General features: G+C 52.6%; 1 protein-coding gene across 1 annotated transcript in view; it reads right to left on the bottom strand.

Annotated features, from left to right (window-relative positions):
• Positions 1-1,298, bottom strand: part of CLMP (CXADR like membrane protein) — a 93,626-nt gene extending 92,328 nt beyond the window's left edge. The window contains exon 1 of the mRNA XM_056114978.1: positions 909-1,298. Coding sequence (XP_055970953.1) covers positions 909-936 — 28 coding nt within the window. The 5' untranslated portion in view covers positions 937-1,298. The remainder of the gene's footprint in view (positions 1-908) is intronic.
• Between the last annotated feature and the right edge of the window lie 19,860 nt (positions 1,299-21,158).

Raw genomic sequence — 21,158 nt, 5'->3', positions numbered from 1 at the left:
GGTGGCACTGGGTGGGCTCTGGGTCTCCGGGTTTTGGCTTCCAGGCACCGCGGCTCCTTGGTGAGCACCCTGACTTCACCGCAGCCCTCCCACCCTCCACTTTCCCTGCCCCCGCCACACCCCCCCCTCGGCTTCAGGCCCTCAGTTTCCCTCCTGCCTGTTCTGGCTTGCAGCCCTTCGCAAACCGCCGCTTCCCGCCGGGGGGCTCAGAAGCCGCAGAAGTCTGGCCTGGGTGACACCCGGGGCTCCGGGGCTCGTTCCCCAAACCCCACCAGTGCTTCCCACCCCCTGTATCCCCTGAACCCCAGGGGTTCCTGCTCTCCCCTCGGTGGGGCCTGGAGCTTTGCCTTCCCTCCCCTCCCCTCCCCTCCTCTACCTCCCGCCCCTCCCACCCTCCCCTGCCGGTCATTTCCCAGTCTGCACCCTCGGGTGGGGTTCTCGTGCCGCACGCCCCCCCTTCTCCTCCTCTCCCGCCTCTGCTCCCCCCCCTTCTTCCTCACACCCTGCCACACATCTGTTTCTAATCCCAGCCGTTCCAGACGCCTGTTTCAGACAAAAAACGCTCCTCCCACCCTCGGGAACCTGGCACCAAAAATTCTTGAATAAGCCTCTCCCCGCCCCCCACCCCCCAGTGTCCCCCCACATGCTCCAGAGCCGGAGCGCCCCCGCCTGCACCCCCCTCCCAGGACCCTCCCCATCAAACGGTCGGCGGCCAAACTCGCCCCCCGGGAAGCCCCCCAACGCCGCCCCGCAGTCCGGCGGGGCCCAGATGTGAGCCGCTGGCCATGGCCGCCTGGGCGGCCCCTGCCTGCCAGATGTGCCCGGGGAAGGGGGACCCCCGCGGCCGCGGCAGGGGCGGGCGACGGCGGGGGGCGGGGAGGCTCAGCCCGCGCCCCGCACACACTCACCGAGCCAGACGAGGACGAGGAGGGACATCCCGCTGCCCGGACGCGGGCGCGTCCACGCTCGGCCGCTGCCGCGCTCCGGGGCCCTGGGGGCGAGCTGGGCGCGGCGCGTCGGGGTGCGCGCCGGGGGGCCGCCCCCATGTGCCGGCGGGCCCCCTGCCCCTGCGCCCCGCTGCGCCCCGCTGCGCCCCGCTGCGCCCCGCTGCGCCCCGCGCTCGGCCCCGCGCCTGGCACACGGCTCAGGGAGGCGCGGCGCGGCGCAGGGGCGCTCCCGCGTCGTGGAGCACTTTGCCCTGTTTGGAAAGAAAAAGGAGTGAAGAAAGAGAGGGGGGACAGCCGGGCCGCTGCGGCCACATGGTTCCTCCTCCCGCAGCCCCTCCCTCCGCGCGCCCGCCCGCCCGCCCCGCGCCGCCCGCCCGCCAGCCCGCCCGCCCGCGTGTGCAGGGGGAGCCGGGCCGGGCACCCCGGGGCGCGGGGGGCGCGCGCGAGGGCGGCTCCCCGGACTCCCCGGCCGCGCTGTCGCCTCCCCGGCGGGTCCTGCTCGCCGTCCGCGGCTCGCAACTCCCGGGCTGCCCGCACGGACATTCCTCCCTCCCCTCCTCACCCCTCTTTTCTCCGTGCCTCCCCTTTCCCTAGGGCTGGACCTGGCCCAGGCATTCTGTCCCCCACCCCCACGCCCCCTAGACTCAGGGGCTCTGGGACCACCTCCCTGGACCACTGGGGGAGGGGGGTGTCAGAATCCAGAGACAGGTGGGGGGGCGCCATCAGGAAGCACCGGAGCGCAGCACACTGCACTTAGCCTTGGCCCTGATCTGGGCCGCCCCCAGTTCCAGAGAGAAGGACCCACAGTCGGTGCCAGGGACCCTGCCAGGGAAACCTGGAGAGCAAAGGGGAGGGTGCAGAGCCGTGCGCGGATGCTTTTCAGGACCAGCCCGCAGGACCCCGCAGCTTGGGCTCCAAGAAGCCCCGAGTCCACCCCCCTGACCTCTGCCTCCCAGGAGTCCCGTGCAGTGAAGCTCCAGAAACCCATTGACTTCAACTTCTCCCTGGCGGGTCTCCCAAGTTAGGACCAGAGATGAGGAGGGTTGGGAGAGCCAGAAGTGCTATCGGGGATGGTCCTTCTGCCCCCGCCACCCCATCCCACGTGCGCCTCGTTTCTTCCCAGGCGTCTTTCCAAGTCTCTGATGTCAGGGCTCCTAGCCCCTGCCAGAGATATAGTCCTTGCTGGTTGTAATGAAAACCAGCCTCCATGCACAGCGCAGATCTGGGCTCCAAGGGGGTGGAGTGGGGTGGGGTGTGAGGGATGAGGAAAGCAGGGGCTGCTCTGGGCTTGGGCATCAGAGGTGGGTCCGCCTTAGCAGAGTTCCAGCATCCATCCAACCCTCTCTCCTTTCACCTCCATTCTGCACCATCTGCCTTTCCTTAGTCTTGAGGACACAGAATAAAACATAGTCCTTGACATTTTTTTAGACCTTTGGAACTAGATATCATAGTACCAACTATGGCCAGGAAGCAGATGGATGATCTCATACTTTATTCCATTTTATTTCTGGTTTGGGAGCCACACCTGGTTCGGGTCTCCGAGCTTGGGAAGTAGGCAGTAATGAAGGTGGAACCCCAATCTCCAGCATCAAAGCGTGCATGTCAGCCCTCTGAGCCATCTCCCAGACCCATACTTATACTTATTAAGATTCGATTTTTATGACAATACGAAGAGATAGGCATTTAACGTTTTTCATTTTTGGGGGGCCAGTGGGTAGGGCGTTTGCCTATGTGGCCAACCCACATTCAATTCCCATCATCCCCTATGATTCCCCAAGCAGTGCCAGGAGTAATTCCTGAGTTCAGAGCCAGGAATAACCATTGGGTATTGCTGGGTGTGACCCAAAAAGAAAAAAAAAAAAGTAAGCCTTTAGCATTGCTGGGTGTAGCCTTCAAACAAAACAAAACTAAAATACTAGAAATGTTCATTTTAAGAAAGCAAACTTGGAGGGAAAGTCACACTGGTTGTGTTGGGACACCAAATGTTTGAAACAACTGTATAATGAACAACCTTGTAAACCACAGGGTTTTGAATAAAAATTAATTTAAAGAAAAGAAAAGAAAAAGAAATTAACCTAGAGAGGTTAAGTATCTTGCTCCATAGCCAAAATTGGGAAACAACCCAAGTGACCAAGAACAGATGATTGGATAAAGAAACTCTGTTCCATAGACATACTGGAATACTACGCAGTCATGAAAAAAGATGAAGTAATGCAATTTTCTGTTACAGGGATGGATCTGGAAGTATCATGCTCAGTGAAGTTAGGGAGAGAGACAGACACAACATGATCTCTCAGATGCCAGATGTAAAAAAAAAACCGTGGTGGGTGAATAACAAATACTGAAAGGCAATAGAAACAAAGAGACATGAGACTCCTCCCAGGAGGAAGCTTGCCGCTGGGGTGGGGTAAGGTGGGGAGAGATGCTAGAACAGGGAAAGGTACAATGTGGGAAGAGGACAGAAGGAGCACAGAGTGCTGTGAGGAACTGAAGCTACTGCCATAGAGTCAGGCTAGGGGGTAGGATGGATGCTGGGCACACGGGGAAAGGGAAATGGACACTGGTGAAGGGATTGGTGCTGGAATATTCCAAGGTGGAAGTTCAATGAAGAACAACACTGTAACTTTGTAATTCACAGTGATTCAACAAAATTGAAAAGTCTTGGGGGCTGGAGCGATAGCACAGCGGGTAGGGTGTTTGCCTTGCACGCAGCCAACATGGCTGACCCGGGTTCGATTCCCAGCATCCCATGTGGTCCCCCAATTACACTGCCAGGAGTAATTCCTGAGTGCATGAGCCAGGAGTAACCTCTGAGCATCGCCGGGTGTGACCCAAAAAGCAATAAATAAATAAATAAATAAATAAAAATTGAAAAGTCTGACCCAGGTCACAAAATATTACAACCCTTCTTTCTAGTCCAATGCTAATATTCTTTTTCTTTACATATTCTGTTTTTTATTTTTCCAACTTTATTTATTTATTTATTTTTCCAAGCCTCAGCCAGTTTTAAAGAGGAATATAGCTGTTTTACAAACAACAGCTCAGTCCAAGGGCTGGAGCGATGGCACAGTGGGTAGGGCATTTGCCTTGCACATGTCTGACGCGGGTTCAATTCCTCCATTCCTCTCGGAGAGCCCGGAAAGCTGCAGAGAGTATCCTGCCTGCATGGCAAAGCTTGGCAAGCTACCCGTGAAGTATTCGATATGCCAAAAACAGTAACAAGAAGTCTCACAATGGAGACGTTACTGGTGCCCGCTCGAGCAAATCGACTAACAATGGGAGGACAGTGCTGCAGTGCTATTTTCCCAACATTAATATCCTATGAAAAGTTCACCCTGCCCAGCATTCTGGGGGTGGAGAACCAGGGCCTCACACATGCAAGGCAAGTGTGACCAAAATTAATATTCTAAATTATTATTTTTATTTAGTTAGTTTTCTTTTGTTTGGGGGCCACACCCAGCAATGCTCAAGGCTTCCTCCTGGCTCTGAGCTCATGGATCACTACTACAGGGCTTAGGGGGCCATATGGGGTGCCAGGGATTAAACCTGACTCAGGCAAGGCAAACCTGCCTTGTGCAAGGCAATAATTGAAAAGTTACTTTTGGAAAAGGGCCAGGGGGACCCAGAGCAATAGTACAGCAGGTAGGGCCCTTGCCTTGCACATGGCCAACCTGGGTTCGATCCCTGGCATTCCATATGGTCCCCTGTGCACTACCAAGAGGAATTCCTGAGTGCAGCGCCAGGAGTAACCATTGAGAATTGGCAGGTATGGTCCTCAAACAAAACAAAACAGAAAGGAGGGGCAGTAATATTGCTTGTTAATAAAGGGTGTACCTTCCACTTTTTGATCTGGTTTTGATCCGCAGAAGCAGAGAAAAGAGGTAGAAATTTTAAGTTACAAATGCCTAAATTCTGTAACTTAAAAAAATTTTTTTTGATTTCTGGGTTTTGGTCCACAAATGGTGGCATTCAGGGGCTATGCCCAGCTTGTTCTAGGGTGTTGCTCCTGGCAGCATTGCTGGGAATTGCACCTAGGCCTCTTGTGTGCAACGAATCCACTTCAGCCTGTGGGGCTTCCCATCTCTCTCAACCCCCCCCCCCCCCCTTCTCTCTCTCAGCTATCTCAGTTTTTAGCTTGGATTCTTCATCTACTAGGAGAAACTAGAAATATTCAAAACTATAGTATGTCCAGGCTAGAGGGATAGCACAGTAGGTAGGGCGTTTGCCTTCCAAGCAGCCAACATGGCCGACCCGAGTTCGATTCCTCCGCCCCTCTCGGAGAGCCTGGCAAACTACCGAGAGTATCTCGCCCTCATGGCAAAGCCTGGCAAGCTACCTGTGACGTATTTGATATGTCAAACACAGTAACAATTGTCACAATGAAGATGTTACTGGGCCCGCTCGAGCAAATCGATGAACAACGGGAAGACAGTGACAAGTCACAGTGATAGTATGTCCAGGAGTGTATTAAAACATGTTAATTCCTCTAAGAGGTTGAAGGAGATAGAAGGGCAACCATATGGACAAAACAAAACAAAAAAATACTTTTACTATTTCTGTTTCAGAACCTTTTTCCTTTTTATTTGACATTTTGATATAATATCAAACATGAAAAAAAGTGGTAACTAGAATTCAACTTATTATTATTAGTATTATTATTTTTTTGCTTTTTGGGTCACACCAGGCGATGCACAGGGGTTACTCCTGGCTCTGCACTCAGGAGTTACTCCTGGCGGTGCTCAGGGGACCATATGGGATGCTGGGAATTGACCCCGGGTCGGCCACGTGCAAGGCAAACGCCCTACCCGCTGTGCTATCTCTCCAGCTCCCTGAATTCAACTAATTCTTGGCTATTTGTAAGAAACTTGAGTTTCTCCCTTTTTAGCATCACTTTCTAAAAGACATTTCGGTCAAAGTTTTAGAGGCTTGGACCCTAGCAACAGCACAGCGAGTTGGGAGCTTGCCTTGTACACTGTAGTCCCCTGAGCCCTTCCAGGATTAATCCCTAAGCACAAAGACAGGAGTAAACCCTGAGCCCCGCCCCCAAGCCCCGCCCCCCAAAACGGAATACAAGTTTTAGAGTTAGAAGCTAAGCCTCCAGGGCTGGTGACCTTTCTCCTGATCCTGGTGACCTGACCGAGGACCGGTGAGCACATGAAGGAAGATGAAATGGGAGTGGGCAACTGTGGGTTGAAATCCACATTGCTCAAGAGTCCTGCAAGCCTCGCTCATCAGCAGGTAGGTGAGGGAGGCTGGGATCGGCTCATAAGCTCACGCCTTTCCTAGGCCAATGTGTTACAACCAGAAGACATTTGGCACATTTTCCTTGGGGATCATCCAAGGGTCTCTGCCAATGAGCTTCTGGGAGCTTCTTGTCTGTTGCCACACCTCTGTGTGCTAGAAAACCCACGAATGCTCCAGATATGCCTCCAGAACTCAGCACCCCCAACCCCTGACCTAGCTGTGACACATCCCTACAGAGGGGTGGGGCTGTCCTTACTTACCCTAAATGCCCTCCCAGGCCAGCAGGAGCCAAGTGACACACACATGTGAAATGCTTCAACAACAGTGCGGAAAAGTTACATGGTCACTTCTACTATCAATTACCCGGACAGCAAGAACCACCGGGAATTCCAAGAAAGGGGGGGGTGTGGGGGGAGAGTGTTTGGGTGAAGGTTCCTTTAGACAACAGTTCTTGAGCCAATACTTAGAGCAGAACAAGACGTGACAAGAACTGGACAACATCAGAGGCCCCGGGGGAAGACCGTGGCTGCCGATGTGGGGCATGGTCCCTTGGACAAAGCCACCGAGCTGGGAATAGCTTTGGTGCAGTCATCAAAGAATAAAATGAAGTTTCTGAAGTCCAGCTTTGGTTTGGAAGCCGTCGGAGTGAGGCTGGGAGCAGGCCCGTGCGGGGGCAGAGGACGCCGGGAGCTTGGGTCCAGACTCAGGGGTCAAACTCTGGCAAAGGCACTTGAGGGAGAGGCATATTCTAGGAAAAACAACCCCGCAGCTGGGGAGCTAGGGAAGTCCAGGGACTGGCCGAGGGCAGACGGTGCAGCGACCTTGATGTCCGGGGCTCACACTCTAGGTCCAGTGCTCATCAGAGAGGACTCCAGCTAGGTGCTGAAGGCCACAGCCCAACTACTGGGATGACACCTGGTGTCTGCTTGTCTACACACACACACACACACACACACACACACACACACTGTCTTCATAGTTCTACTGACAAACCAGGGTCATCGAGTAACTTGTCAGGAAGAGAAAGAGAAATGGCGAGGGTGAGAACCATCATCCATCTCTCAGCTCAGTCACCCCTCTCAGTCTCCATTTTTACCTTCAGTCAATAACCCAATCAATCTCGGTTAGGCACCGACTATGAAGTCAGTGGTGGACATAGCCAAAGTTGTCCTCTCCCGCTGGAAGCCGAGGGTGAGGTGAGGAAGGACAACAGCTGGCCTTCAGTGTGGCGTGAGCAGCTCCGCGAGAGAAAGGCAGGAGCACGGGCGCTGACGCTGCGGGACCTCTATGAGCCTGGAAAGGAAGAACCGCCCCCCCACACACACACACCACACACAGACACAACGCACAGACACACATCACACAGACATGCCACACAGACACACCACATGCAGAGATACACACCGCACAGACATACCACACAGACACACACCACACAGACACATACCACAAGACACACTGCACAGACACACACCACACAGACACACCACACAGACACACAACACACAGAGACCACAGACACACCACACAAATACACATACACACAACACACAGAGACACCATACACAGAGACACACACCACATACCACACAGACACACCACACCCGGAGACACACACCACACAGACACACCACACACAGACACATACCACCAACAGACACACACCATACACAGACACACAGAGACACACACAGATACATACATTGACACACACCACACAGACATACCATATTTAGAGACACACCACACAGAGACACACACAGATACATACATTGACACACACACCATACACACACAGAAACATACATCTCCCACAGACACTCACCACATACAGGCATGCTCACCACACACACAGACACACACGCTACACACAGACACATATACACAGACACAGACACACACCCACACACATCTTTTCACCCCTGTTGGCTCCAGTATCTGCCTGTGTGGTGTTCTCAGAGAAGACCTTGGAAGCTTAGAAGGTGCTGGAAGGGCTGATAGCGGGAGCTCCAGGCCTGGAGGCAGACATGCTGGTGTCTTACCACAGGTCACCTGCGCCCACCCGCTGCCCTTCCTCTCCCGTCCCGCCATCCAGAGGGAAATGAGACTGAGATGCCGGCACCCGCCTCGGCCGCCACTCGGTCAATATTTGCTCCCAATAAGACGAGCTCACTTCAGAGGATTCGTTGCAGGCCAACTGTCTAGCCTCCTGTTTCCCTTAGAACCGGGTCATCTTTATTCTTTCCTGTCCTCAGGGACACTCTGGGACTGGACCCACCGGTGTGCGGTCAGCCAGCTGGCCCTGGGATTTGATGGGCGGTTTTGGAGCTGCGGTTTGCTGTGTGCTAACGGAAGTGGTGGATTAAGGAGATGTCCAAGGCAGGGGAAGCAGCTGCTCTCTTCCCTAAGGGCCTGGGAGCAGGGACGGGCGGATGGTGGCCCAGGAGAGGACAGTGTGCAGCTGAGATGGCCGTGGGCAGCCGTGGGCAGCTGTGGACACAGGGATGATGTGGGCTGCTGTTTCCTGTGGACATTTGCCAGCGGATGCCCTCTGATGCCCAGCCTGTCCCTCTACTCTGTGGGTGGAGGGAGGCCCAGGGGACCCCTGGGGGAGTCAGGAGCTGAGATGCAAACCAGGGAAAGTCAGTGGAGCAGTTAAGCAGACGAATGCTGCCGAGTCTCTATCCTCCACTCCTTCTTTCTCGGGTCTTCCGGATGTGGGGGTTCCCAGCCCCTCCCTCTCCTGTCCCCAATCCCTGCTCCAGAAACACCCGCAGAGAGGCACTTGGGGCTTCAGAGCAAGGTGGACATTTTCATTTGTTTCTTTTTGATAAAACATCACGATGTGTTTCTGGGGCTGCTTCTAGCCACGCACAGCTAGGGACTACCTGCCCTCCATCATGTCCAACAGGCAGATGCCGAGTTCGGGACTGAGTCAAGAGTGAATTTCCAGACGAAGTCACTTGTATCAATATAGACATTAAGGGATAGAAACGGCCCCTTGGTAGGTTCCCCCATAGATGGTGCAGAGGGCAGAGAGCCACAGTGCACAGAGGTCACCCTGGAACCTTCTCCCAAGAAGGATGCCATCACAGTTCGCATCTTGCAGGAGGACCGCCCAATCCCTGCCAGGGAACCGATGCTGGAATTGAGTAGATGCGGGACACTTGTGGAAACCTGGATGGGCAGCCTGTCGCCACAGAGGGACCACGGGCATGGCCCCCCGTTGCAGACTGAAAGAGGATTCAGGTCCCTGCAAGCCGCACCTCTCTCTATAGTTCCTGTGTTATCACATGTGGACCTACTGAGCCCAAGAAACATGAGGATGTGAGAACAAACACCTTCACCTTGGTGCTTTGTGTGGGCTCTGGAGGGAGCTTCCCATGGCTGACTCTAACCTGCAGCAAACACTACCTTCCTCCTGACCGTGTCAGGACATGCTCTCTCTCTCTCTCTCTCACTCTCTCCCTCTCTTTATCTCTCTCCCTCTTTCCCTCTCTCCCTCCCTCTCTCCCTTTCTCCCTCTTTCTCTACTTCTCTCCCTCTCTCCCCTTTTCTCTTTCCCTCTCTTTCCCCTTCTCTCCCTTTCTCCCTCTCTTCCTCTTTTTCTCCTCTCTCCCTCCATCTCTCTCCCTCTCCCTCTCTCTCTATCCTCCTCTCTCCCTCTCCTTCTTTCTCTCCCTCTCACCCTCTCACTCCCTCTCTCCCTTTCCCTTTCTCCCTCTTTTTCTCCTCTCTCCCTCTACCTCTTTCTCTCTCCTTCTCTCTCTCTCTTTCTCTCCCTCTCTCCCTCTCCCTCTTTCTCTCTCCCTCTCTCTCCCTCTTTCTCTCCCTCTCTCCCTCTCTCTCACTCACTCTCCCTTTCTCCCTCTCCCCCCCTCTCTTCTCTCTCTGTCTCTCTCTTTCTCTCTTCTCTCTCACACACACACTCTCTCTCCTCTTATCACTGCATATACCCAGGCCAGTGTAGCCAGCGTCCTCTCATTAGACTTAGGAAGCATTTGCTCAGAAAAACGGGCTGCCAGGTGGTGGTCCGGCTCGGGCAGGGGAGTGCCTGCTGAGAGCAGAGCCTCGGAAATCATCTTGCCAGTTGGATGAGCTTCAGAGCGCTCCGGACACAGTGCGAGACTGGGATCAAAGTGATGGCGCCTGCCCGCTGCACCTCTTGTGGGCTACACTAATTCATCCCTAATATTTCTCCTGTGCCTCTAGACGAGATGTGAAGTAGCACAAAGAGAGCCCCGTGCCCCGGCCAAGAGGGGTGTGCTCGAAGCTAGCTCTCACCTTCGTATATTGTCCTTTAGTTTTCTTTCTCTCTGGGCCATACTCAGGGCTGACTCCTGGCTCTGTGCTTAGGAATGTCTCCTGGCGGGACTTGGGGGACCATGTGGGATGTCAGGGATCGAACCCAGGTCGGAATGTGCAAGGCAAGCGCTCTGTTTACGGTGCTATTGCTCAGCCCCATGTCAGGGTATAAGGTACGAGGATCTGCAGGAGGTAATTCCTCTCCGTGAAGCCAGCATCTCCTTTCTCTAAGGGTCAGTGAGAGTCTAGTCGCTGCCTTAGAAGCACAGGGGAGAGGAATAGAGAATCCCTGTTCTTTTCCCAAACGGCTTGGGAGCAGGGAACGGTGGATGGTGTCCCCCACTCTGACCGCCACCAGGAGAGGACAGTGTGCAGCTGAGATGGCCACGGGCAGCTGTGGATGCAGGGATGGTGTAGGCTGCTAGTGCACGGGAACTATGGAGAGAGGGTACAGCTTGCAGAGACCTGTATCCCCGCTTTCAGCCTGAAACGGGGTGGGGGGGCATGCCTGTGGTCCCTCTGTGGTAGAGGGAAGCCCAACCAGGTTGCCACAAGTGTCCTGCATCTACGCAACTCCAGCATTGGTTTCCTGGTGGGATTGGGCGGTCCTCCTGCGGGACGTGGACTGTGACAGCATCCTTCTTGGGAGAAGGTTCTAGGGCGACCTCTGCGCGCCATGGCCCTCTGCCCACAGGGCCATCTTTGGGGGAACCTACCAAGTGGCCATTTCTAGCCCTTCATGTCTATATTGATAGACCAGCAGAGTCTGTCACATCACTCCCCATCTCTGAACTGAGAGCCAAGTCAGGTTTGTCTTTGGCTGGGAGTACGCGGAACCATCTGCATGATCACAGCCGGAAGAGAGAGGAGCGAGGCGCTACATTTCAGGTCCTGAAAGGGGAAGCAACGCCACCCCAGGCATCCTGTCCCACGGCCTCATTCTTCTGGGAGGACCTGGGTCTGAGAGGAACAGAGGCATGTGGAGGGGTGCTCAGTGAGCTGGTGGCACTCACCGGACTCTGTTTTGAGGCTCTGCCTGTCATGCTCTCCGCGTAACTGTTCTCCATATGGCTTGGTGTGTGGCCGGTGGCGCCTGGCTCCATTCTGCAGCCAAATAAAAGAGCTGGGCAACTGTTCTGAAAATTCAGCCATGTTTGTCTGAGACCTATAAGCACAAGGAAGAAAATAGGTAGATACAAACACTTCCTGGAGCTGTAGCGATAGGATAGCGGAAGGGTGCTTGCCTTTGTATGTAGACGACCTGGGTTCAATCTCTGGTCTGGGTTTAATTCCCTGAGACTTGCTAGGAGTGATCTCTGAGTGCAGAGTAAGGCGTAAGTGGAAGGAAGGAAGGAAGGAAGGAAGGGAGGGAGGGAGGGAGGGAGGGAGGGAGGGAGGGAGGGAGGGAGGGAGATGGAGTAAGTGGAAGGAAGGAAGGGAGGGAGCAAGGAAGGAAGGAAGGAAGGAAGGAAGGAAGGAAGGAAGGAAGGAGGGAGGGAGGGAGGGAGGGAGGGAGGGAGGGAGGGAGATGGAGTAAGTGGAAGGAAGGAAGGAAGGGAGCAAGGAAGGAAGGAAGGAAGGAAGGAAGGAAGGAAGGAAGGAAGGAAGATAGGAAGGAAGGCAGGCAGGAAGGCAGGCAGGCAGGCAAGAAGGAAGGAGGAAGGGAGGGAGGGAGGGAGGGAGGGAGGGAGGAAAGAAGGAAGGAAAAGAAACACTTCCTGGCTTCCTAGCTGGGGAAAGACAACTTGCTGTCCCTGGCCAGCATGAGGTCCGCAGGCTCCCCCCATTCAACCTAGTTGAAAGGTGTGTCCCAACCCATATTTGTTCTACCTCTGTGTAGCTGCCGGCCCCGCTACCACGCTGGGTAGGCCAGGAGCTCCTTTGGGTCTCATTTCCTCTTTTTAGAGCCTGAGACCCAGTCAGGGGAGTTGCTGTCTTGGGGGTCACACACAAATTAGAGGCCTGGCCAAGCTTGAGGCCAGTTGCCTAGCGACTAGTCTATTATCTTTCCAGTCCAGGCAAGACTATCCCAGAGAATGGCTCTGCCTCTTCCTAAAAGGTCAAGACAGAGCAGGAACTCCTTGCGGCCCTGGGCAGGTGCAGGTGTGTATCTGGCCCAGGGAGAAGATGACATTTAAAAAAATAAATAAAATGTCTGGTGATGGATGACGTTGGGTAGAAGTCATCGAATGGAGTGGGGGACAATTTATGCAAAGCCGCAACCTTCCCTGGCCTCCAGCAGGGCCCTCAGCTCTGTCGTGGGCTGAGAAGCCAGACCAGGGAGCAGCTGCTTACAGCTGCTGGGGGAGGAGGCTGTAGTCTGGCAGGCAGCCGGGAGGCATGTGGGGGAGGGGGCGGCGGGGAGTGGGGTGGGGAGCAAGTCCCACCTTCCCAGCCAGCACCCACCGACACGGGCCTCACTCAGCTTCTTGTGTGGTCTGCATCTCCCTTCACCAAACTGTTCCCAGGAAATGGGGGACGCCCAGGACCAACGTGGCCAGGAGCCACTGATCCACGGGCGGGGCAGGTGGAGCCATGGCACACGGCGTGATGTCAGAGCAGGCCTGAGCCCTTCATGGCACACTGTCCCTCTCTGAGTTGTTTTGAACACAGTGACTTTGCTGGATCCGTCTTTTTTTTATTTTTATTTTTTTTTTGCTTTTTGCCAGGGTCACACCTGGCATTGCACAGGGGTTACTCCTGGCTCTGCACTCAGGAATTACCCCTGGCAGTGCTCAGGGGACCATATGGAATGCTTGGAATCGAACCCGGGTCGGCCACGTGCAAGGCAAACGCCCTACTCGCTGTGCTATCGCTCCAGCCCCTTGGATCCGTCTTTTCATGATGGAAATAAGGAAGCGAGTGATCTCTGTGATCTCACGTTCTGTTGAACTCAGGTCCCCATGCACCCCTGAACACTAAGCTATCTCCTGAGCCCCAAATCCGTTTTCCTTTGAAATAAAAAAAAAATTACTGGAACCTGGCAGGCTGGGGCTGGAGAGACAACACAGGGGCAAAGGATCTTGCTTTGCGAGCAGTTGACCCCAGTTGATCCCTGGCTCTGGTACCAGCACCATATATGAACCTCTGAACAATGCTGGGGGTGATTCCTGAGCACCTTTGGGTGTGGTCCCCGAACCAGAACAAACAAACAAAGACTCGAACTGATTAGATGTGACCTAGTTTATCCTCTGGTGCTCATCATGGTAGAACGAAAAGGCCTTCGGCTCCAGTCCAAAAGCTGAACGTGAACTCCAACCTGTTGCTTCTTAACAGTTTGACCTTGATCTTGCTGAGAAGGACTTCCCTTGTCTTTTGTCCAACAGGATATCTACTCGGACGAGGTCGCTGGGCAGATGTGAAAACCCAATGAGATGATGCATGTGGAAGTGCTTAGAAACCACAAACACTAAACAAATAAAAAAATTTTTTTCAAGGGGACCATGAGGTTCTCTCTGGGACCTATTGTAATATTTCCCAACTTCTCTTGCCAAGCAGTTCCTTAGATCACACCTAAATTCTCTCAAACACAGCGTTAGCCAGCTGGGAAGGAGCCTTTCCAATGGAACGTTTCCCAGTCGCAGGGAGCAAGCCGTCCATCTGGCAAGTGTCAAAGGGGACAGCCGGAACCATAAGCAGAACCACTAACTTGGGGCCAAGGACAGAATTCTTCCGTAGGTCGGGTTTGGTTTGCAAATTCTTGGCTGTCATAGGAACCCTCAAAGCAAAGCAAGACTGTTTAGTGTTATGCTGGACTTGGCTGGGGGCAGGGATGCTCAGGTTGGCCCAGGAATTCGTATTCACTAACAGACACTTGGGCCCAGGAAGGGGCAAGGCAGGATTGTCCCAACCTGCAGCCCTCTGGCTGCAGAGCAGACCTGCTAGATGTCACTCAGTTCCCCAGTGGCTGTCTTGCCCAGTGGCCCAACCTGGCCTAGAACACGGAGAACCTTCCAGAAGAAACCAAGTGGGCGATGGAGCAACTCCACCCAGGGGAGGGCTGGCCAACAGCACCCCCCTGGGCCTTTCGGTCCCCTTATTCTTCCTGACCGGACCGGGACACTGTCACCCATGTCCCTAGAGCTGCTTAGCTCTAGGTTGGGGCCAAGGTCTGAAACAGGTGAGGAATGTAACGAGATTTGGGGCTGGTATATAGCAGGTAGGGTCTTGTGTGGAGCCCACCTGAGTTCGGTCCCTGACATCCCGCAAGGTCCCCTGAGCCCCACAAGGAGTGAGCTCTGAGTGCAAAATCTGGTGTGGCCCCCCAATCAAAACAAAACAGGTAACCAGATTCACAACATAAAGAGGAAACCTTAACCAGAAAATAAACGAGTGCCTATCTAAATCGACAACTGTCATTATACTACTTTTGAAAAAATGCTACACTTAATATCATAAGATTTTTACCTCTTTGAAAATGGTTCCCAGGGCTGGAACGATAGCACAGCGGGGAGGGCATTTGCCTTGCACGTGGCCGACCCAGGTTCAATCTCCAGCATCCCATATCATCCCCTGAGCATTGCCAGGAGTAATTCTTGAGTGCAGAGTCAGGAGTAATCCCTGAGCATTGCTGGGTGGGATCCATAAAGGTGGGGAAAAAAAGGGAAAGAAAAAGAAAATGGTTCCCATTCTAGTTTTTCATCATTCACAGAAATCCTGATTATATGCAATAATTACCAAGAAATCATTGGAAAGTCAAATTCCTACAGAAACATCTGAAAGATATAACGTATTTTATTTTTTGGGGGGTTACTGAGGCTCTCCCCCATGTAAAAGAGAGGCAACAAGAGCGGCCCAAGATTTCTGGGGAGATCAAATGAGGTGAGCGTGTTCGTCAAATGCCAGGTGTCTTAAGAATCCCTGCCCACACTGCTCTAGTCTTCGTGTAAGCATCTTTGTGGAGCACTTCTTTTCCATGCTATAGGAAAACGTGTTTTTAGAGATTTCTGTGTCCAGGCAAGTAGAATCACTGTCACTGTCCTCCTGTTGTTCATGGGTTTGCTCGAGCGAGCCCAGTAACATTGTGAGACTTGTTACTGTGTTTGGCATATCGAATACATCACGGGGAGCTTGCCAGGCTTTGCCATGTGGGCAAGATACTCTCGGTAGTTGTCAGGCTCTCCACGAGGGACAGAGGAATCGAACTCGGGTCAGCCGTGTCGGCCACGTGCAAGGCAAACACCCTTCCCACTGTGTTATCACTCCTAAAAACCAACCCTGTTCAAGATGTTTGAACATGATGGTGTTCCTCCCTTTAACCCCCATCATTCATCGTGTCCCCAAAAGTCAAACTACTTGACTTTTTGGAATTTTTTTGTTTTGGTTGTGCTCAGGGACACTCTTGGCTCTGCAGTCAGGAATTATGGCTCTGTACTCATGAATTATTTCTGAGGCTCAAGGAACCCTGTGGGGTGCTGGGGATCAAATCCAGTTCGGCTGTGTGCAAGGCAAGCTCCTTCCCCACTGTACCAAGGCTCTAGCCCCTTCTAGTTGCTGTCTGAAGTAAACGAAAAACTATCAACAATTTTCAAGATGTCTGCTCTGCTGAGTACAAACTCTTGAGTTGCTGAATCATGCAGGGGCTTGTTCGAGGGGAAGAAGGGAACGGCCGGGCAGCAACTAGATTTGGTGGTTGAAGAATCCCTTAAGGCACTCGGTGTTCCAGGTGAGAGGGAAAGAGAGCCGAGTGAGGGCAGGGGTCACGGACGGATGGCAGAGAGAACGGGTTTTTGAACACAGAGGAATGAGATTTGGGGGACTGATTAGAAAGGGGCCAGAAGCGATGGGGTGGGATAGAGAGTGGGCCCTGCATGATGAGATTTCAAGCCAGAAAATTACTGTTTAAAACCAGAAAGAGGGACTTGAGTGATAATGCAGCAGGGAGGACATTTGCTTTGCACACAGTTGAACCCGGCTTCAACCCCCAGCATCCATCCGGTCCCCAAACATATGCCAGGAGTGAGTCCTGAGTTCAGAACCAGGAGTAATTCCTGAGCACTTGCTGGGTGTGGACCAACCCCCCCAAAACCAAAACCAAACAGGAAGAAACTCAGAAGCCAGGCAGGGCGGGAGTTGGCTGGGAGTGGAGAGCCCAGATAATCCAGGGTGCACCTCAGGGTGCCCAGAGAGAGCAAGGCATATTCCCATTTCATTCTGGGCAGCAGGGGGCGGGGGGAGAAGGGGAAACAGTGAGGGTTGGGAGGCAGAACATGGAGGCAGGGCTGGCCTCTGGGAGGGGACCCGACAATGACAGCCAAGAGCTGCAAGTCCCATTGGGGCAGCCAGTACAGCAACAGGAGGCCCCAGTGGGACAGGCTGAGCCCAACTGCCAAAGCTGAACTCTTCGAGGTCAGTCTGGCGGCCTCGGGAAAGTCTGCTGAGTACCCATAGTTGAGCAAAGCCCACTGAGGAGTTTATTTTGTTTGGGGCTACACCCAGTGGTGCTCAAAGGTTCCTCCTGGCTCTGCACTCAGGAATCATAAATGGTGGGCTTGGGGGACTCTAGGGAATGCGGGGATGGAACCTGGGTTGGTGGTGTCCAAGGAAAGCGCCCTACCCTACCTGCTGTACTATCACTCCAGCCCTGCAGGGAAGTTTTGGAAGGACATATTCTGGGGTTTAAGTGCAGTGGTGGAGGATGAAGGATGCCTGCTTTGCAGGCGGGAGGCTGTGAGCTCAATCCCTGGCACCGACCCCCATGCTGAGAGCAATCCTGGGGAACCTCTGGCTCACCACAGCTAAGTGTGCACCGTCCTGGGTCAGCAACATAACAACAACTAATGCGTGTGCCCTCCCCCCGCCCCCAACCCTCTAGTCACTATCACATATCACAGAGGGAAAGAAAAGAGAGGGAGAAAAGTGGGTTCAGCACTGAGCACCCCTCTGAGAAGAACACCTCCTCCACAAAGAAAATATGAGCTCGAGGAGGAGGAGGAGGTCTTAAAAAATCTCTTAGGGAGAATGACTGAGATTAGTACCAGGAATTTTACTCCATGGCTTGGAGGCCAACCACACATGCTAGGGGAAAAGGGAGCTCAGATAGAGAAGGGAGCACCAAATAAAGGGTGTTGGGAGGATCCTCCCAGGATGGGAGACGCATGCTGAAAGTAGACTATAGACCGAACATGATTGCCACTCAATGCCTCTTTTGCACACCACAACACCCAAAAGGAGAGAGAGAGAACAGAGGGGAATGCCCTGCCACAGAGGCAGGGTAGGATGGGGGGTGGGGGGTGGGAGGGATACTGGGACCTGTGGTGGTGGAAAATGGGCACTGGTGGAGGGATGGGTGTTTGATCGTTGTACAATTGAAACCCAAGCACAAAAATTTGTAAGTCTGCAACTCTACCTCATGATGTCTCACTAATAAAAAAAATCTCTTAGGGAAATTTTCAACCTTTAGTAAGTAGAGAGAGAAGAGCACCGTGCGCCCCAGGCTTTGGTCGCCTGGCCCAAGTCTGTCTGGGCGATTCTGACTCCTGTCTGCCTGGCTTCCCCTCCCTGCTGATAGCATCTTAAAATTAAGGTGGGGGGGGAAGGCATTTTATATGCGCTTTTGATCTCCAGTTTTGCAATCCACTGGACCCTTGGGTTGCTAATAAAAACAATCCCTGCAGGGAAGAAAAAAAAAATCATGAGTTCCTTTCAAATTCCTCCTAATTCTGGGAAGGTGGAGGGGGGGTGGGGTGGAGGGTTGGGTTATACCCAGCGATGCTCAAGGGCTTATTCCTGGCTCTGTGCTCTGGGATCATTCCTGGTAGTGCTTGGGGGATGATGTACAGTTGCTGGGATCCAGGTTGGTCATGTGCCCTATTCCTCTTTTAAGCATAAAGAGTCATGAATTTGTCTCTGAGCAACAGACACCGAAACCAACAAAGGGAAAAACACCAGAAGATTTTTTGCCTGGATCGGCTGGAAGGAGAAGGGTTGTGATAAGGTTTGTGTTGACTATGGTTACTGCATTCAGCAGCCTGGTCCTGGTTACTAACACAATATCATTCTGCCCCGGGATGGGAAGGTTCTGGGGACACAAGCATCCACAGACTCAAGGGGGCCCCATGGAGTAGGTGGGAGTGACAGAGTCTGGGTGGTCTCCAACTCATACATCCGGACTGTTCTTTCCCGGGCCCAGAACTTGCTCTGTGCTGAGTCTATGTCCACACTCCCCTCTGCCTTGGGCCTTCTGCCACTCCACCTGCATCCACTTAGAGAAGAAAGACTCGAGGGGCCAAAAAGGATGAGAATGAGGAATTTCAAAAATATTGACGTCATTCTAAATCTCCCTAAACCAGTAATCCTTGGAGACTCAGCAAGGGAGGCTCCTGGGAGTGGGGGTATGCGAAGAGAGGAAGGGTCACTGCGGGATTGCATGTCCTTCCTTGACCCTGCCCCGGGGGTCTGGTCTTGGAGTGCCAAGAGGGCCCAGCGGAAGCTTCAGTGCAGCCTTAACCACTGAGGGGCCATGAGAAATATAGAGGCATTTGCGGGGTGGGGTGCTGTGGCCTGGGAGGTGGGTTAGGGTCATTTTGTGTGGTCTGCCTTTTGCCTTACCACCTCTGCTCCTCTTAGCTGGGGACACAGCTGGTTGTGTGGTCTCCTGGGATGGGCTCCTCTTGTCCTTGCTCAACACAGTCTTTTTCCAAACCGTTCCTGATATCTGGGACAACCTCCTACCTCCCAGGAACCATGTAACATCACTGAGTTGGAAGGAACTTGGATGTCAGATGCACATTCCAGTACAGAGTGTTTGTTTATTTGGGGGCCACATCAGGCTGTGCTCAGGGCTTATTCCTGGCTCTGCACTCACGAATTACTCCTGGCAGACTTGGGGGACCATGTGGGGTGCTAAGGATCGAACTTGGGTTGGCTGTGTGCAAGGCAAGTGCCCTACCGGTTGTACTATTGCTCCAGACCTGTCTAGTTTCTTATATGACTCAGCAGTGTGTACAGTGTCAAAGACATACCCTATTTAATAAAACAGTACAAATTAATGGCATAATTAAGGCAAGAATTTTTCTCATTGACATCTATTATATATTAAAATGACAGTATTTCAAATATATTGACTTAGATTAAGATATGTAAATTTTGATAGGTTCCCAAACAAACGAAAGGTTGTGTTTTTGTTTGTTAGATTTTTTTTTCAATTTTAGGGCTAGAGGAACAGTGGGGTGCCAGGATCCAACCTGAGTTGGCTGTGTCTAAGCTGAGCAAGAACCTTCCCTATCTCTCAGTTCCAGTTTCAGCATTTTAATGTTTTATATTGGATAATGCTTGAGTTCATACCCAGGTATTTGAATTTGCTCTAAGTTTTATCCTTATTATCCCTATTTCTCAGCCCCTGGCAACCAATACTTTACTCTTTATGAATTTGGCTTCTTGGAAAATCATCTTTCTAGGTCAGCTTCCAAATGGCTTTGGAGGGTCTGGAGCAATAATACACTGGGTAGGGCATTTGCTTTGCACATGGTCAACCGGGGTTTGATTCCCAGCATCCCATATGGTCCCCTGGAGCACTGCCAGGAGTAATTTCTGAGTACAGAGCCAGGAGGAACCCCTACATCACCAGGTGTGACTCAAAAAGCCAAAAAAAAAAAAAAAACCCAAAAAATCCCAATGGCTTTGGAGACCCAACTTGCTATGAAACCTTCTAAGTCATGACTTTCCCTTGTCTTAAAACCTGAAATCATTCCTAGGGGTTGATGACGTAAGGAAGGACTTAAACATCCAACTAATGATCCAATATTAATGATCCAACGTTAATGTCACCATACAGAGGGAAGTAAGGTTTACTCCTGTTTGATAGCTGAGTATTGATTGCTCATCGTCCCCAAATGATCAATGATTATTCTGCTAAGATTAAAAAAAAAAGATTCTGGAAAAAGTCAGTGTTAGGGTTGCAAGCAGATAGATGGGGCAGGTAGGGTGGGGGGGAGCTTGGAAATGAGCTTTTGAGAAAAAATGAAATTTAAGGAGAAATTGCTCTTCCTTGAAGTAGACCAAAGGCATGAAGACCACATCCCTTTGAGATGCAAATTATGAGCTCTTTGAAGCTAAGAAGTCGAAGGCTCCACCCAGAGAAGAGCAGACGCCTCAGTAAGGAAGAAAATGCAGAAGTAATAGCACAGCGGTAGGGCGTTTGCCTTGCAACACTCAGGTTAACTTTTTTTTTTCTTTTTGGGTCACACCCGGCGATGCACAGGGGTTACTCCTGGCTCATGCACTCAGGAATTACTCCTGGCGGTGCTCAGGGGACCAAATAGGACACTGGGAATTGAACCTAGGTTGACCCATGCAAGGCAAAAACGCCCTACCCACTGTGCTATTGCTCCAGCCCCTGCGATTAACTTTCACGTATGCTGAGAACTACAAGTCAAGACAGTTTGGGGAAATTTTATCTAGTCACCTCCCAAAAGCCATTATCTGCCTCCTCCCCTCTGCAGAAGCCCGTATTCTCTCCGGAACTCGTATCTCTCTTTCTCTCCCCTCACATTTCTCTAAATTTATTTCAATAAAATCTATTTTGTGAAGCCTAAGAGCTAGTACAGTGAGTAGGGCATGTGCCTTGCACATTGACTGACCTGAGTTCAACCCCTGGCATCCCGAGCCCAGCTATGAGTGATCCCCGAACACAGGGCTAGGAGTAAGCACTGGGCACTGCAG

The sequence above is a fragment of the Sorex fumeus genome, unplaced genomic scaffold (assembly GCF_029834395.1).
Source record: "Sorex fumeus unplaced genomic scaffold, SorFum_2.1 ptg000028l, whole genome shotgun sequence".
In the NCBI taxonomy this organism is placed as follows: Eukaryota; Metazoa; Chordata; class Mammalia; order Eulipotyphla; family Soricidae; genus Sorex; species Sorex fumeus.
This window is presented reverse-complemented; position numbering and strand designations above follow the sequence as displayed.